This window comes from Pelodiscus sinensis, chromosome 2 (genome assembly GCF_052426305.1).
Source record: "Pelodiscus sinensis isolate ZL-2025 chromosome 2, ASM5242630v1, whole genome shotgun sequence".
Taxonomy (NCBI): domain Eukaryota; kingdom Metazoa; phylum Chordata; order Testudines; family Trionychidae; genus Pelodiscus; species Pelodiscus sinensis.
The window spans coordinates 259640825-259658121 of NC_143053.1; the positions used below are offsets into that span (position 1 = coordinate 259640825).

Consider the following 17297-nt stretch of genomic DNA (forward strand, 5'->3'; position numbering starts at 1 on the left):
GATGGCGCCGGAGCAGAGCAGGCTGCTGCATCGCTCTGCTCCCTGTGGCTCCCGCCACGCCCAACCCCTGCTGCTGGCCCCGCCGGCTAACCTGAGTGTGGGGGACCATCCCGTCCATAGGACAGTTGGGGCAACTGCCGCAGGGCCCCCCAGAGCAGAGTCTGGGGCAGCCGCCCTGAGCCATCCTATGGCTCTGCGCACCCCTCCCCCGGGCTAGAGCGGTGGGCTGGCAGTGGTGCGGAGCAGGGGAGAGCCGGGGGGGGGGGAGGTTAAATTGCCTGTGGGTGGCAGGCAGGGCCAGGGAACGTACGGGACAGGCACCTGGAGCCAAGAGACCCGGGGGGGGCGGGGGGGATGTGCAGAGACCCCACCCATCTCCCGGAGCCCTGCCAGAGGGGGAGCTCTGGCGCTGATCCGAAGGGGAGCTGAGTTTGGCCTTGAGCTCTAGCTGGTGGGCCGCTGAGGCTCTGTTTTGGCCCATCAGCAAAGTGATGCGCGAGGCCCAGCCGGCGAGTGGAGGGTCTTTTCAGCCCCCGGCTCCCCCGGGAAAGGCGGGCTGGCTTCCTGCTCCTTCGGCGCTCTGGACTCCCGGCTCTCTGGCGCAGGGAATGGGTGACCCGGCTCCAAAACCAGCGTGGAGCGGGCGAGCAGGAAAGGCAGGTCTGGGCTGGCTTCTCCGGAAGGCTGTGGAAGTGCCCGTCGGAGGGTGACTGGCTCTCGGAAGCGGGTCCGGTTGGAAGCGACTGTACTCGCCTTTCCTCCGGCCTGGATCTTCGTTGTCTGCGTCGGGGCAGGGACAGCCCAGGGCTCCCGTTTCACAGCAGAGCGGCTGGGGCAGGGAAGATCTTACAGCGTCCCCGTGGTCTCCGCCTCTTGCCCTCGGTCTCAGGAACCGTTGGGCTGGGGGCCTTCCTGAGTAGGGACACTTGCCGTTCCTTGCCTGCCGCCTGTCTTGGGGGCAGGGGTCTGGCCACGGAGGGGCTGAGGCAGATGAAAATGCTGACGGGAGTCTCGTCTGTGCCGTGTTCCCTTCCCCCCACCCCAGCCGCCACGGCGGGGAGAGCTCTTGCCTCTCTTACCGCCCCCGTTTGTCTCCTTCCTTTCCAGAGCCTGGGCTTAGTGGACAAGAACAACAACCCCCTGAGCCATGCCATGTACAACATGACGTCCCTCCGGGAGTTTGGCGAGAACCAGAGGAGACCCTGCCACATCAAAGTCCCGGAAGCCACCCTGCGTAAGATCGAGAACTACCTGAACCACGTAAGGCTTGTTCACGTGCAGCGGGGCCGCCTCGCGGCAAGGGGGGAGCTGGGTTCCCTGCCCTTCCGCCCGCCGAACCGCTGCTGTCCCACGGTACCGTCTGGACTGAGCTGGCTAGGGATCTCGGCATGTCAATATCTGCATGATGAATCGATAAGCCTGGGCTTATCGGTTAATCTTGTTGGCTACGTGCACCCGCTCTGTATTGGGGGGTGCGGAGGAGGCAGGAGCTGGCTTCACCCCATAAGCATTGGATCCCATTGAGCCATTTACCCCTCCTCTTCTCCCTGCTTCTGCCTCTGATGGCGGGCGGGAGAGGCATCCTGGAGCCAGGACACACACAGCCCACACGTGTCAGCTCCCACGGAGCCATCTGCCCCCACACAGAAGCATTGGGGGGAGGGGAGGAGGCAGGCTCCCTTGGAGCACCAGCTCCGCCTGGCCCCCCCATCAGAGGCAGCAGCGGGGCGGGGAGCAGGGCAGCCTCTGTCCGTGGCGGCCCAGGCTTGCCGCAGACAGAGGCTGCTCCGTGGGATGCCGGCGGGGTGGCAGGCTGGAGCCAATCTGCATGGGGAGCCGGCTTTAAACCTGGCTCCCCTCACGAGTCGGCTCCCGCCTGCCACCCTGCGCGGCTGCCTCTGGTACAGGGACTGCATCCTGCCCCTTGAAATCCTCCTCGCTGTCCGGGGTCTGAGAGTCGTTTCTTGCCGCGAGCTGTTGTTGCTTAGAACTGAACAGCAGCTGTCCCAGAGCCTCGGGGCCCTGCGGAGAGTCGGCCTCGCTCCCGGGGGTCTCTTCCTTGGCACCCGAAGGCAGCCTGGCTCTTGAGCGCGCTGCTGGCGCGTCGGGCCCCTGTTGCGGAGCTCTCAGGATCCAGTGTTCGGAGCAGGGCATGGGGGCGGGCAGGCCGGCCGGGTCGTCGCTCCACGGTGCTGCGTGCGGTTTCTCTGTTCTGTGGCGGGCACAGCATGGCGGGTTAGTTACCACAGCGCTAAAATCTTTGTGCACGGCCTGAGTGAGCCAGAAGAGGCTCACGACGAGGCAGGCGTGGGGGGCTACCTGGCAGCTGGCGTGTCGCGCGGAGGGGGCCGAGTTCTGAGCTGAGCCTCTGCAAACAGAGACTTCAGGGGCTGCATTGCTTGAGGCAGCTAAGCGGTGACTGGCGCCGGGCCACGCAGTCAGTGCAGCGCCTGCGTCCCGCCTGCTCTGACCCTGCAACGCTCCCTCCTGGCGTACGGCCGTCTAAGGAGCTGCGGGAACGTTAAGCATCTGCCAATTTTCTCCCCCTTCCCCAGTACCCCGTGGACTCGAGGGAATCCAGGCCGCGGCTTGCTGACGACATGATGAACCTGAGTAAGGAATCTGGTGCGATCAGTGATGCCATCACAGGGAAGACGTACACGCCCCTGTCCGAGGGGGAGGAGGTCCGCCTTAGCCAGAACCTCCTGGCGCTTTGGAAGAGGAGGGGTTCGTCGTGGCCGGAGAGCCCCCAGCTGCCTGTGGACCCTCACAAGGACACCATCCTGTCGGCCGTTGAGCAGAATCCGGTGGTGGTGATCGCAGGAGACACTGGCTGCGGGAAAACCACCCGGATCCCGCAGCTGCTGCTGGAGCGTTACATCCTGGAGGGGCGCGGAGCCCGCTGCAACGTGGTGATCACCCAGCCCCGGCGGATCAGCGCCATCTCGGTGGCCCAGCGGGTGGCGCAGGAGCTGGGCCCCAACATGAGGAAGAACGTGGGCTACCAGGTGCGGCTGGAGAGCAAGCCACCAGCCCGGGGAGGCGCCCTGCTCTTCTGCACCGTGGGCATCCTCCTGCGGAAGCTGCAGGGCAACCCCAGCCTGGAGGGCGTCAGCCACGTGATCGTGGACGAGGTCCACGAGCGGGACGTCAACACCGACTTCCTGCTGATCCTGCTGAAAGGCATCCAGAAGCTCAACCCGGAGCTGCGCCTGGTGCTGATGAGCGCCACGGGGGACAACCAGCGCTTCTCGCAGTACTTCGGGGACTGCCCCGTGGTCAAGGTGCCGGGCTTCATGTACCCAGTGAAGGAGTATTACCTGGAGGAGATCCTGGCCAAGCTGGGCCGGCACCGACACCGGCACTACGAGGTGAAGGTGAGCGCGCAGCCCGGAGCCTGCTCTGCCCTGGGAGGGCCAGAGGGGAAGAGACTTGAGCTGGGGCGGTTCCTTCCTGCCACACCTACCCCGGTGCCCTGGGCTCGCCAGCTACGGGCCGCGTGTGAATCCCAGCCCAGACCCCCTGAGCTTCCCTGTGGGCTTGGTGAGATCCCACTGCTAATCCTCTGAAACGGGGATCCGAGTTCGGACTCGCCTCTCGACCCCTGGGCTGGGAGTCGCTAGCGCCCCGTGGGCTTGGTGAGATCCCACTGCTAATCCTCTGAAACGGGGATCCGAGTTCGGACTCTCCTCTCGACCCCTGGGCTGGGAGTCCTAGCGCCCCGTGGGCTTGGTGAGATCCCACTGCTAATCCTCTGAAACGGGGATCCGTTCGGACTCGCCTCTCGACCCCTGGGCTGGGGGACGCTAGCGCCCTGTGGGCTTGGTGAGATCCCACTGCTAATCCTCTGAAACGGGGATCCGAGTTCAGACTCGCCTCTCGACCCCTGGGCTGGGAGTTGCTAGCGCCCCGTGGGCTTGGTGAGATCCCACTGATAATCCTCTGAAACGGGGATCCGAGTTCGGACTCGCCTCTCGACCCCTGGGCTGGGAGTCGCTAGCGCCCCGTGGGCTTGCCTGCAGGTCAGTGCGTGGAGACTGAGGGCGCTGCCGGCCAGTGTCAGTTAGCTAAAGGACACATGCCAGGAAGTCAGGACACGCCAGGGAGGTTTGAAGCCACCCCCAGCTCTGGTTCTCTCTGGCCCCTTAGAGGAAATGTCTGTGGAGTGTCCTGGCAGCAGACCAGTGGGTTAAGTGTAGATCCCCTGCCTGCCTGAAGTCGCCTTTCCCTGGATCTGTCCTCGCATGTGCTGCAACTGGCCCTGTTTTATTAACTCCGCCCCCCCAGGAATGGTTCCCTACGTATCCCTCGTAATACTGGTTGGCTTCCTGGGGTGCATGTCCCCCCCACTAAGCCCGTTACTCTTTCTGCTTCCGGGACCCTCTTTAAAGGCCTTTCCCACTCCAGTTGCCTGCCCCACTCTTCTCAAAAGCTGCTGCCACTTGATTAATTCACTGATGTCCCAGTCCCATAGGGCACCAGCCTGCCCCCACCCCAAACAGCCCTGATTTAAAGGAGCCAGTCTGCTATGTAATGCTGATGCTTACAAACCCCTGCAAGCTCACCGTGCCCCCAGCTGGAGAAGGGAGGTGGGACCCGCACTGCACAGGAGGTGGTGACCGGACTGAGTGTGTTGCAGAAAAGCCCAAACCTCATTCTGGGCGGCATTAACGCGAGTGTTGGGAGCAAGACGCGAGACGTCGTAATTCCACTCTGCTCTGCGCTGGTCAGGCCTCAGCTGGAGTCTTGTGTCCAGTTCAGGGCCCCACATTTCAGGAAAGATGTGGAGAAATGACAAGGGGTCCAGAGAATGGCAACAAAACTGATGAAAGGTCTAGAGAACAGGAGGGATGAGGGAAGACTGAAAGAATTGGGCTTGTTTAGTTTGGAAAGGGGAGGACTGAGGGGGGATGTGAGAGCGGTTTTCAAGTATCTAAAAGGGTGTCACAAGGAGGGAGAAAAATTATTCTCTTTAAAGTCTGATGCTAGGACAAGTAGCAAGGGAGGTTTAGGCTGGACATTAGGAAAAAGTTCCCAACTGTCCGGGTGGTTAGACACTGGAATAAGTTGCCCGGGGGGGTTGTGGAGTCTCCATCCCTGGAGATATTTAAGAGCCGGTTGGACAGACGCCGGTCAGGGATGGTCTAGATGGTACTTGGTCCTGCCATGAGGGCAGCAGGGGACCGGACTTGATGACCTCTGAAGGTCCCTGCCAGTTCTATGATTCGGTGCCTAAATGTAAAGCTCCTGGAGTTCTTGGCTCATAGTCCTGTGCCCAGACCACTAGCCCAGGGGTCTGCCACGGGAGGGGGATGCTCCGGGACGGGTAGCGCCCTCCCGGGCCCGTTGGGCGTGGCCACGGCCTCGGAACTCACGCGGCCTCCTGTGTTTCTCAGCAATCCGATGACGAATGTGTCCTGGACCTTGAGCTGATCACGGACCTCGTGCTCCAGATAGATGCCCATGGAGAGCCAGGTAGGTGCTGCTTTACCTTCTCCCTTGCCAGGGGGCTTGGACGCTGGGGAAAGAGCAGCTGGAGCCTGGACCCTTTGCCAAGGCGGGTCAGAGACACAAAGCAGGGCTGGCTCCTGTCTTTCTCCTGAGGGCGCTGGGCCGGTCCGAGTCCTTCATCCTCGTATTGTCAGGGTCTCGCGGGCGCCTGGGGCTGCGGGGATACCCCGCGTCGGGCAGGCACCGAGGCTGCAGGAAGACACGGAGGAGCTTGTCAGCAAAGGGTGCAGTCCAGGGCAGCCTTCCAGGCTGCATAGCCCAGAGCCGTAACAAGAGGGAACCACAGAAGTGGATTTGGTGACGAGGGTTTCCCTACAGTTCAAATGGGGTGGCACTCCCAGGTCTCCTCGCGGCTCGTGGGTAGCCTGACCTGGGAATGCCCATGCGATGTCACATCGTGTCTGGGAGAGTGGCGGCCCTGCTTGCTTGAGGCCCCTGATGAGCAGCGTGGCGTCTGGGCACAGGGGGGGTACGGCACTGGCAGATCTTGGCACTTCTCCACCTGGCTTGAGAGGTGCCACGTAGCCAGCCACAGCGGCCTTCATACCTGTACCCTGGGGCCTGGGGTCCCCACAGGACAGCCGAGCGCTCTGGTTACCTCTTGTAAGGTCGAGCACCCCACAGCACCCTGCGCAGGAGGCTGCCTCTGGAAGGAGGAAGGCTGGTGTGAAGCTATCTGGAGGAAGTCTGGCTGTTTCCAAGCCATTCAGCTCCGTTCCATCGTGACACTGACCGGGGGTCCCAGGACGCCTGGTGCAGATGTGTCTCTGTGGCAGAATACCCCGAGAGCCGGCCGGAAGCAAGGGGCTGGTTGTCTTGTGTCCAAGGACGTCCCCCTCTGCACTCTCACTCCCTGGGTCCCTGAGCTTGGTTGGGTGCCTCACGCGGGGCTGTGTCCGCAAGCCGCAGGGACGATTAGTCCTGGTAGGTCCGGCCCGCAGGCGTGGGAACCTGGGAGTCTCCTGTCCAGGGTTCTGGGGCGAGCTGGGGACCAACTGGGGTTCTCCAGGACTCCCTGGGGCGTGGCAGGACTGGCCCAGAAGCAAGCGTCTTTCTTCAGGTGGGAAAAGAGCCTCATGCATCTCCGGGGCGCCTGTTCTGCTCCTGATTCTTTGCAGGCGGGATCCTCTGCTTCCTTCCTGGCTGGCAGGAGATCAAAGGGGTGCAGCAGCGCCTGCTGGAGACGCTGGGCTCTCAGAACAGCCGCTACCTCGTCTTACCAGGTGAGATGCCTGGGGAGTGTGGGCCCAGTGGTGGCCCTGTCCCGTCACTGCATAGAGGGCAGATGGCCCATCGCCCTACACAGGCCACGCTGCTGCTGCTGAGGCCTGTGGGGAGGTGAAGGGGACGGATTGACTCGGTCCGCTGGGGTGGAGCTGTGGGCAGGGTAGCTCCGTGCTGTGGCCAGGGGAGTCTCCGTGGGTGAGCTCCAGGCCCCGGAAGGCATCTGCTTCCAGCTGGCGCCAGCGTGCGGAGCCGTCGGGGCGAGGGAGCTGGGTGGCGGGTGACGCCCTTACTGCCAGGTGCAGCGCCGCCCTGTGAGTGCCACTTCGGTCTCATCCAGATGGGGTATTTTCCAATCAACGGGGCTCTGAGGCCGCCGCTGGCCCCCACCGGCTGCAGCCTGCTGGGCGTGCGCCCGGGCACTGAGCCACGAGGAACGCGTGGGCTGGGGAGGAATGCCAGGCCTTTGGCGCAGCCCCCCGGTCGGGTGGCACTAAGCTATCGAGTGGGGCCACAAGGGAGAGCGCCGGTATCTAACACGGGGGAGCGCGGCGTCTCGGGAATGGCCCCGCGCGCTCGGCTTGCTCTAGGCCGGTGGGTTTAACCCTTTCTTCAGTGGCCTGCGCAGTTTCAAATGGAGGCGCAGCCCCTTGGGAAAGCTTCGCCCCAGGCGGGGTGTTAAGTAGCGAGTCGCCGATGGAATGTCCATCGATTAGTCGAGAAGCACCTCCGCGCTCCGCGGCCCCAGTCCGAGGTGGAACGCCGAGTGGAAGTCCCGCTGACTCCGAGCTCCGCACTGGCACTTCCGCTTGGTGCGTTTCAAAGCAGCAGCGCCACCTGGAGCCCGGGTCAGCTGGGGACCCCACCTGGCGTTTCAAAGCGGCAGCTCCCCGTGGACCCCCGGGCTCCTGCGGCGCTGCCACTTTGAAATATCTCCCTCTGTCTGATAGGCAGCAAGGGGGGTGGAGCAGCTATCCTGTCGCCTAGTCCGCCACATCCCTAGTCCCCAGCCGCTCACAGACCCCTTAGACATTGCCTGCAGAGCAGAGGTTGAAAGCCACTGATCTAGGGAGCCACGGCCGGGCAGGAAGGGCTCAGCTGTCCAGGTCCATTGAAACCAGCCCTTCCTATCTGCAACCCCTGGCGTGTTTTGCCCTCTGCTGTTTCCTTTCCCCGGGCCTGACTCTGCCGCAGGTTGGCATTGGGACTGCTGGAGGGTGCAGCGGAGGGCCAGGTAAGCAAGCTGGTCGGCAGTTGTCAGGCCGGCGTTAGAAACCGCTGTCTGTCCGTGCGCTGGCCGTGACTGTCCCCCGCCTCCCTGGGGGCTGAGAGAAGGTGCCACGTGGAGGCATGAGCAGTGTGGCGCTTGTCTGAGGAGATCGGGCCGGGCCGCCTCTCCCCAGCTGTGGTGCAGGGGGCGCAGGGCTGGGCTGACGCTGCCCTTTCCCGCCAGTGCACTCCAACATCCCCATGATGGACCAGCAGAACATCTTCCAGCGGCCCCCGCCCGGCGTCAGGAAGATCGTCCTGGCCACCAACATCGCCGAGACCTCCATCACCATCAACGACATCGTGCACGTGGTGGACAGCGGCACGCACAAGGAGGAGCGCTATGACCTCAAGACCAAGGTGCCGGCCCCGTCCGCGCCCGGCGTGCGGCCTGCTCCTCCGTGGGCCACGCGGCAGCGGGTGGGCCGGGCTTCAAGCAGCATTCGAGATGCCCCTGCCGGCCACTCAGGGCTTGACGTGCTGGCTCGCGTTGCACACGAGCGCCACAGAGCAGGGATCATGTCCCCTCCCCCCGTCTCTCTCAGAAGCGAGTCAAGCAAGACTTGGTCGTATGGTGTAGGGGCTTGATTCCCCAGAGCCGGCACAGCCTGTCCCGGCAAGCGGACCTGCCTTTCCCCGCGTGCCCCAAGAAACACCCTGCACAAACCCGGCCCTGTAGGGCTCCCTGCCTTGCCGGGACGTTCCCCTGGGAGCCCAACCAGGCCGGCTGCCGGAGCCCCGTTGAGCAGCGGCAGGGCGGTGCCCGCTGGGGTGCAGCGGCTGCCCCCAAGAAAGAGTGAGGCGTGGTTAAGGCCGGTTCCTCGCGCGCATAGCGCTGTGCCCTGCCCCCGTTCTGAGGCTCACATGGCCGACTGCCGGCCTCACCCCTGCGAGACGGGGTGGCTGTCCGAGGAGGCTGTGGATAGCGTGGGGGGAGCGCGCAGGCGTGGCGAGTCCTTGCCGCTCTGCCGGGGCTAAGCTGTGCCCAGCTGGCTGGCCGGCCCCTCCTTGCTGGTTGGCGGCTGCGCTGCGGCGAGAGCCGTGGGGCAGACATGGGAATCCAGCTTCCTTTACCCCGACTCCGGGGTTTCCTTAGGGAAAGGGCCCAGGGCTCTTTCCCAAGCCCTGCCACGGTGCTGGGGCGGGCGTGTGTCGGAGACGCCCTGGCATGCATGGAACATCCACCCCAGGCCATTGTCCCTTCCGGGATCGGTTCAGGATGGTTTTACCCAACTCCCCCTCCCCCAGACCCCCGCGTAGGTCTCCACACCCAGCGCCCCCGCAGCGTTCTTCGTTGCCGCTCCTGCGGAGCCGCTCAGCCCCAGAGGCAGCTGCACTTTGTGTCGAGTGCCTCGAGCTGGCTGCTTGCGAAGCGCTTGGCCCGGGAGGGAGAGCTGTGAGGCCCTGCAGAGCGGCCCGGCTCCCGCGGCGGGACGGCCCGCTGAAGGAGCAGCTTGCCAGGCAGCGAGGGCTTGCGGGCGGGCGTTCCTCGGGTCTCCGGGCCGGTGGGGACTGGATCAGCGAGACGCACTGGCGCTGACTCGCCTCTTCCCCCAGGTCTCCTGCCTGGAAACCGTGTGGGTGTCCAAGTCGAACGTCGTGCAGAGGCGAGGGCGCGCCGGCCGCTGCCAGTCGGGCTTTGCCTACCACCTCTTCCCACGCAGCCGCCTGGAGAAAATGCCCACGTTCCAGGTCCCTGAAATCCTGCGCACGCCCCTGGAGAACCTGGTGGTTCAGGCCAAGATCCACATGCCGGAGAAGACGGTGGGTGTCGCACGCGGCTAGGAGAGCGCTGGGCTGGCTGAACAGCCCCAGCGCCTGTTCCCCTCGGTGGTTGTGAGCGCAACAGGCAGCGACGGGGAAATCCAGGGAGCTGCCGATCGGTCGGGTGGGCGTTCCCAAGAGGCAGTGGTGAACCTGGAGCTCTAGGTGGGAAAACTCCCCTGGGCTTGTCCGTGGACCCTCAGTGAACATCCTGTGGGTCAGAGACTGAGACTTTCCCTTTGCCTGCCTGTAATCTCCGTGAGCTGCCTCTTCCTGTCCTCGCCGGCAGTGCCAGCGCCAGGGGCGCTCAGAGGGAGACGTGCCAGGGTAGCGCCCGGCGTGTCCTGCAGGAGGAAACGGCCTTGCCGCAAGGGGATGCAAAGCCGCCGTTTCTGGGCAGGGCGGCGCGTTCTGCCTCTAGCCCTGCGTAGATCCGGGGGGGTCTCATCTGGTCTCTCGTGTGCCGCAGGCCGTCGAGTTCCTCTCCAAGGCTCTGGACAGCCCTGACATCAAAGCGGTGGATGAAGCGGTGATCCTGCTGCAGGAGATCGGTGAGCTAACGGCAGCGCGTGGCCAGGGAGGGGAGCCGCCGCTGCGGGCCAGGTGTACGATGCTGGGCTGGGACAGGACCCCCTGGGTTGGGGGAGGGGGGCTGGCCAATGCACCTGTGCCTGGCCCAGAGGGGGAGCAGCAGCCCTAGACCAGCCCAAGCTCCGTGACTAACCCAGCGCTGGGCAGAGAAGCTTCGGGGGAGATGGGAGCAGGGGGAGCGTGATGCTAAGTGGGAGCTCAGCTGGCCATGTGGTCGCCTTGCCAATCCTTCCTAAGAGGCCACAGCTGCTGAGGGCGGAGTTGTGGCTCCCTCAGGGCCGTGTGCTCCAGGGACTCATGGCTGGGTCCTCGGGGAGCCCTGCTCCTCCTGGAGGTGTCTCCTGCGCTCAGCCGGGGGGTCAGCGAGGTCCTGGCCGAGGGGCCGGCACCGTGTCCGGACTCAGCGGCTCCCCCTCCCCCGGGCGGGGAGGCTGGTGGAGACGCCTGGTGCACGGTTCTGTTGCAGGCGTGCTGGATCACCGGGAAGCCCTGACCACGCTGGGCAAGCGCCTGGCCCAGATCTCCACCGACCCGCGGCTGGCCAAGGCCATCGTGCTGGCGGCCATCTACCGCTGCCTCCACCCGCTGCTCGTCATCGTCTCCTGCCTCACGCGGGACCCCTTCAGCAGCAGCCTGCAGAACCGAGCGGAGGTGGACAAGGTGAGGGCCGCCCCCCGGGGCGCCGCGGGGAGGGGGCCGGGGGGCCCGTGGCGCCTCTAACTCAGCGTCTCCTGCTAGGCCAAGGCGGTTCTGAGCCGAGAGAGCGGGAGCGACCACCTGGCCTTCGTCAGGGCCGTGGCGGGCTGGGAGGAGGTGCTGCGGCGCAGGGACAGCCGGGCCCGAGACAACTACCTGCAGGACTACTTCCTCTACGCCCCCAGCCTGCGCTTCATCAACGGTGAGCGGCCCGGGACGCGGCCCGTGGGGCGAGGGGGGTGCAGTGGGGTGGGACTCGGACCAGATCCCTCCTTAGACACCTGCTTGTGGGCGAGCCCCGAGTTTGGGCCTTGGCGCGGCTTCGGGCCGCTGGCCCCCGCACGGTGCTGCCAGGGAGCCTCGGCCAGGAGCGCCCGGGCCCCTCGGGAGTCCGTGTGTCTGGCCGTGGCGCCCATCTCGCTGCAGAAAGGGCCCCCGCTGAAGGCCCCGAGTGGGGGCTGGGCTCTTGGGGTGCAGGCCGAAGGGGTCCTGTGCCCAGGGCCTCACGTCTGGCCTGGCTCCTCCCAACAGGCCTCGTCAAGCAGTTCTCCGAGAACATCTACGAAACCTTCCTGGTGTCCTCGCCCTCCGACTGCGCCCTGCCCTCCGCCGCCTGCAACCAGTACAGCGAGGAGGAGGAGCTGGTGAAGGGCGTCCTCATGGCCGGCCTCTACCCCAACCTCATCCAGGTGCTTGTGCGGGGCCCCCGGCGCTGTGCGGCGCCCTGCTGCGTGGGGGGGGCTGCGCTCTGGGGGCGCTGGGACTCTCCCCGTCTCAGGCCAGCGCGCCTGCTCCCTCCGGCGTCCTCGCCGCCCCCAGACCTCTCCCGCTGCCGCGCCAGCCGTGGCGATAGCCCCTCCCCCGTCGTGCCCCGCCTCCCGGGACGTGCTGGGCGGCCGGGCTGGCGATCACGACTTGCGCCTGCCCGGGAGTGGGCGTGGCTGCCCAGGGGTGGGGAGGGAAATCCCTGCTGGGCTCTTCCTGGGGCCCTGGATTCCCGCAGCCCCTGGCGGGCCGGTCGGAGCTGCCTCTCCAGCGTGCTGAGCGCCCTTCCCGCCCCCAGGTGAGACAAGGCAAAGTCACCCGGCAGGGGAAGTTCAAGCCCAATAGCTACTCGTACCGGACGAAGGCCGGCACCGTCCTGCTGCACAAGTCGACCATCAACAGGCAAGTGGCACCCGGGAGCGCGGGGACAGCCCTGGGCACGCTGGGCCGGCACCGCGGGGGAGGGGCAAGCGCCCGGCCAGTGGGGCGGGAGCCGCCGCCTCGGTGGGTTGCCGTTCCGAAGAGGAGCTCTGCTGACCGGGGCGGGCCCCAGCGGGTTGTGCGGGGCAGGGCCGGGGGGCAGGTACCGGCGTGTGGTGGACCGTAACCCCCGGCTTCTCCTGCCCAGGGAGGCCTCCAAGCTCTACAGCCGCTGGCTGACGTACTTCATGGCGGTGAAGTCCAACGGCGGGGTGTTCGTGCGGGACTCCTCCCAGGTCCACCCGCTGGCCGTGCTGCTGATGACCGACACCGATATTCACGTCCGAGGTGGGGGCTGGTAACGGGTGACGCCCGGCTCCCCTGTGCGAACGGGTGATGGGTAACCCAGAGCAGCCCGCCATGGGCGGAGAGCAGCCGGCTGCCAGCCTGCGGGGGCTGGGAGTCGGCAGCCCTGCCTGGAGGGAGGGGCGGGGGGGAGCTGCCAGCCTGTGCTTGCTCCCGGGCATGGAGCAGCAGTGGGGCAGGGAAGGGCTGCCGGCTCCCAGCCCCACTGCCCTGGCCTGCCCGTTTCATCAAACAGAACGGGCTCTGACCTCCCTCGTTCTTGCCGGCCGCGGGAAAGGGGCCTGAACTGAGGCATCTGTTGGCCGGGGCACTTGCCCCATTAGCGCCTCCACTTGACCCTTCAGGTGCCACGGAGGCGGGGTTACTTATACAGGGGCCTGCCTGGCCCAGCCCCATGTCCTGCCATGTGGTCAGCCCTTGCTTTGGGCTGATGGGCTGGATACACTCCGGCTTTCGGACCGTTCCCCTCCCGCGGGCCTAGGGCTGCCAGAGCCAGGCAGGGTGCGAAGGAGCTTGTGAAATCTCATGTCCCGGGAGCGGGGCCCGGTTCCTCCCTGCGCCAGGGGGCCGACTGGCGTCCAGCCCAAACCCCGGCACTTGCTGGTGTGGCTGGGGGCCGGAGCTGAGCCCCGGGTTCTCCTCCCCTGGGAGATGCAGGTTTCTCGCTTGAGATGTCAGAGCCGCCGCAGGCCCAGACGCAACGACCCAGGGGATGTGACCTCCGGTTCATGGGCCTTTCCCAGCCCCCTCCAAGGGGCCTGGAGCGAGTGAGGGGCTGTGCCCTGGCTCCCTTTGCCTGCTGGGCTCTTGCCTGCCGGAGCGCGAGATCTGCTTTGGCAAGCCAGGGGCAGTTGGCTGCACTCACTGCTCCTTTCTCCCCCCCCTCCCCCCCAGACGATGGCTGGCGGGCGACGGTCTCTCTGACCGACAGCGACCTCCTGGTGCTGGAAGGAGACTCCTACACGATCCGCCTCCTGCGTGACTTCCGCGTGTCGCTCTCCAAGATGGTGGAGACCTGCCTGTGCTCTGAGATGTCTGCGATCCCGGGGGACCTGCACCATCAGCACAGCCAGCTGCTCGACATCCTGGTGGATCTGCTCAAGGGACCTCCTGGCAGCTTTGGCGCCTAGGCCGGCGGAGGAGTGAGCGTGGGGACTTGTAATTTGTATAAAGATGTTCACAAATGTTTATTTAAATAAAAGTTCTATTTATCCCTTGTGAAGTCATCTCTCTCCATCCTAGAAGATCAGTGTGGTCAGACCCTCCGGCTGGTGGCGCCGTGCATGGGCATCGTGTGGGCGGAACCGGCATGGGCCTGGCGGCGGCCCAGAGAACGGACCCCAGTGCGGACACCCCAACGCGCAAGGGAAAGCCACCACTCTGAGCCGAAGGTCGTGGGACTGGAAAGCACTCGCCCCTCTGCACCCCACAGGGCGTGCCCCTGGCGGCTCCCCTGGCCCCGAGAGCTGCGCTCAGGAGGAAGCTGGACTTAAGCTCACGGCTGGGCCTGCCCGGCGAGCCGAGACCCGTCCGTGGAGGCAAGAGGAGAGCACGCCCTGGACCTGACATTCCTGCAGCGGGCGTCTGAGCCTGGAGCAGCCAGAGGCGGTTGGCCGCGCGGCGCGCGAGATGTCGTGTAGTTTCTAGCTGCCTGTATTTCTGTCCTTTGCTTTTTATTTTTTACATGTCTTGTTCTCCCTGTACCCTGGGCAGCCCCTGAAACGGGTGCGGGTACCGCTCGATCGGGCAGCCCATCTCTGAGTGATGCTGTTCCCTATGAACTGGGACCCAGAGTAGCACAGGCCGAGGGTTCTGTGACTAACGCACAACCACCTGAGGCAAGAGATCCCCCCCAGCTCTGCCTCAGTTCCCTAATGCTAGCAACCTACCTCACAGGGCTGTTGTGAGGACGAATTCACTAATGGCTGGAGGGGGGACTACACCTGAGCGGTGTCTGGCAGTCGCTGGTAGATGGGCCAGGGGCAAGTTCTGTATCGCGTTGCCCATCGTGGACAGTCCCGGGGCCACTGGACTTGTGGTTTTTTATTTCTACTGCTCTTTGTAACTGAAAGAGACGAACCCGCCCCTCGTTGCAGCCGGCAGGGGCACTGGAAGGGGGGACGTTCCTCACCTGCCCAGTGCGTGTTTCGGGGCCCTGGCACTGTAATGGGGCCCCAGTTCCCATTCGAGTGGGGCTGGTAATGAGCCTTTTATGTACTTCCACTAAGAGCTGGTGCCGGCTTCCCAGGGCAGAGCCCATGGCTTGCCTGGCCTATAGCAAAGGCATGGAGCAGCCCCTTGCCACTGGAACTGAAGTGTTGTGGCTGCTGTTGAGGAATATCTGGGGGCAAAAGCAGAGGGGCCAAGGCTAGGAAAACTCTGGGCTCAGTTACAGCAGGTCTGGGTCAGCAAGCTCCAAGGAGGGGGGTTCACGTTGGCATCAGCCTCTCTCTGAGTAGCTTGTTCAGACCTGACCCTGGCGGGGGGGGGGGGGGGCTGTCCGAGGCAGCCTGCGCTCAGACTTTTCATCTCCATTTCACTTGCTTGAGGTGGTCATAATAATTTAACCGGTGTTTTACTTTCAGCCTGTACAATACACAGTATGGTTTTTCCCTCCCAGCAGGTACAACAAAACTAAGCTATTGTCTAAATGGTTGAGAACTAGTGTGATGTTGGGATACTTCAGTGGCTGTTATGTGATACTGGATCTTTTTACAACCTAGATTTAAAGACAATAAAAAGGGATAGAGTAGTAACCGGTTCTGTCCTTTCTTAACCACCAAACCGGGCGTGGAAAGCTGTGGCCTTGTCTCTCTCACTCCAGGCTGCAACCGCACAGGCCGATGGGGGTCCCAGCTGCACCCTGCTTTTAGCATGTGCATTGGTGGGAGGAAGGGGACAACGCTGCCCTTGTGCTGAGCCTGGAGTCTGAAGGGAGCCTGGGAACTTCAATAGAGGTTGCCACTCACGACTGGCTCATCACTGGGCCTCCATATTCTGCTCAGAGGGGACCTGCTGGGATTTCGCAGCACTACACCAAGCCGGGGGCCTTTAGCTGGCCCTGCCCTGTACAGTTAAGTGTGCAGGCATTCAGCCACTCACTGTGTAAGTGGTCAGTTTGTTGGTGGAGACAACAGGCACCAGTCAGCAACACTCTGGCCAGTCAAGAAACTTCCTGGCTAGGACTGAAAACATTTCCTTGGGCCCTCACCGAGCAGGAACACTCATGTAGCCCCAAGGAGCAAGCGCAGACCCAGTCCACTGCCGGCTGCTGCTCGACTCCACCTTGTTCTTTAGCCTCCTAGTCCTCAGGTGCAGCTTCTACATGTTTGAGTTAATTCCACAGTTGCCTTATTTCCTCCTCTGCACCTGGGGGGCCAAGGTGGAGCCGCTCAGCTGAAAATGGTAAAACCAGGGCTGAGGCTGTATGATGTGTGACAACAGGAAATGAGGGAGGCAAGCACAGTCACTCAGAAGGGACCCACCTCATCTACTCTGATGCCCTGTGTACCCCAGGCTGCAGCCAGCCAATGCCTCAAATTACAGGAGGATACTGAACCCCCCACCCCCACTGCACCTGAATAGGGCACCAACTGGAGGGAAGTGACCTGTTGTCTTTCCACCCTAGAACTGCACTGATCAGGCTGGAACCACCAGCCGCATGGCTGCACCCGGAGCACATCCCACCCAGAACACCCTAGGCCTCAGAAGCAGCTTGCTTTGGGGTAGAGACGAGGGTGATCTTACTGCATGCAGGGCCTTATCCTGTGACCTCTGCCATCCCTGCGTTGAGGCTCTGTCGTTCCATTTGTTGCCTGGAAGGAGCCCGTGGTGGCTTAGGGGACTTGGTGCCCTGTGGGAGCATTACTCAGCCCATGAAACTGGCTAATAGCCTGTCCTGGCTCCACTCGCCCCAGGGAAGAATAAAAGCCAAATGAGTCCAGGCACTGGTAGGCCAGCCCAAGCCCACAGGCAGTGGTGTGGTACTGAAGGGGGAACCCCTAGAGGCAGGCAGCAGTTTGCATTAGGCCTCAGGAGAGGAAGAGGAAAGACGCCATTAGGGCAGAATGAAGAGCAGCCGTTTCCCTGCAGCACAGGGAATCAATCTGATAAAGGGACAGAAATGAGAGGAACCAAGTGCAGGGACCTGAAGAAGTTTCATTTGGGATCCAGCTGCAGGAGACACCTGGCTGAGTGTCTAAAAAGAACAGCCCCACCCAAGTTCGGCCTCAGCTCGATTTATGCTTCCTGGCTGTGAGCTGCTGCTCCGCGCCCGGGCTGGAGGGCCTGTCATGGAGCTTTGTGTTTTACAGCCTGCTCAGGGAGCAAGATTTACCCCCTTTTGCGCATCGGGAAACAGTGAGCGACTTGCCAGCATCACTGCGTCAGCCAGGAGATGAAACTCAACTTCCTTAGGTTCCAGTGGGCAGCTCTGCTTTGCATTTCCTCCCCGCGCCTGGTAGCAGAAACGAAGCAGCACCAGTAACCCCGCAGGAAACGTGACAGCCCCTCTATAGCGCCCCATCAGCACTCGGATCTAAGCGCTATTAACTCCGCTCAGTTCCCTGGGGTGGTCCGGCCAGAGAGAGAATGTACCCGGCTCCCAGCTCTGTCCAGGTTAACCCCCTGTCCAAACCAGGTTTGTTTCCCAGAACATTCTCAGACCCCACAAATGCAAATTCACGCTGGAG

The 17297-nt window shown here is 63.7% G+C and overlaps 1 protein-coding gene across 6 annotated transcripts in view; it reads left to right on the forward strand.

Moving 5' to 3' along the window:
* DHX30 (DExH-box helicase 30) overlaps positions 1–15358 on the forward strand; it is a 49194-nt gene extending 33836 nt beyond the window's left edge. For 5 of the 6 annotated variants that reach the window (XM_075923043.2, XM_075923042.2, XM_075923040.2 and 2 more), the window contains 13 exons: positions 1108–1260; positions 2556–3377; positions 5397–5475; positions 6630–6734; positions 8189–8364; positions 9562–9768; positions 10238–10319; positions 10826–11019; positions 11098–11257; positions 11587–11744; positions 12119–12226; positions 12453–12588; positions 13501–15358. In XM_075923043.2, coding sequence (XP_075779158.1) covers positions 1108–1260; positions 2556–3377; positions 5397–5475; positions 6630–6734; positions 8189–8364; positions 9562–9768; positions 10238–10319; positions 10826–11019; positions 11098–11257; positions 11587–11744; positions 12119–12226; positions 12453–12588; positions 13501–13736 — 2616 coding nt within the window. In that variant the 3' untranslated portion in view covers positions 13737–15358. The remainder of the gene's footprint in view (positions 1–1107; positions 1261–2555; positions 3378–5396; positions 5476–6629; positions 6735–8188; positions 8365–9561; positions 9769–10237; positions 10320–10825; positions 11020–11097; positions 11258–11586; positions 11745–12118; positions 12227–12452; positions 12589–13500) is intronic. The other variant, XM_075923039.2, reaches the window with a different exon arrangement.
* Positions 15359–17297: the final 1939 nt, after the last annotated feature.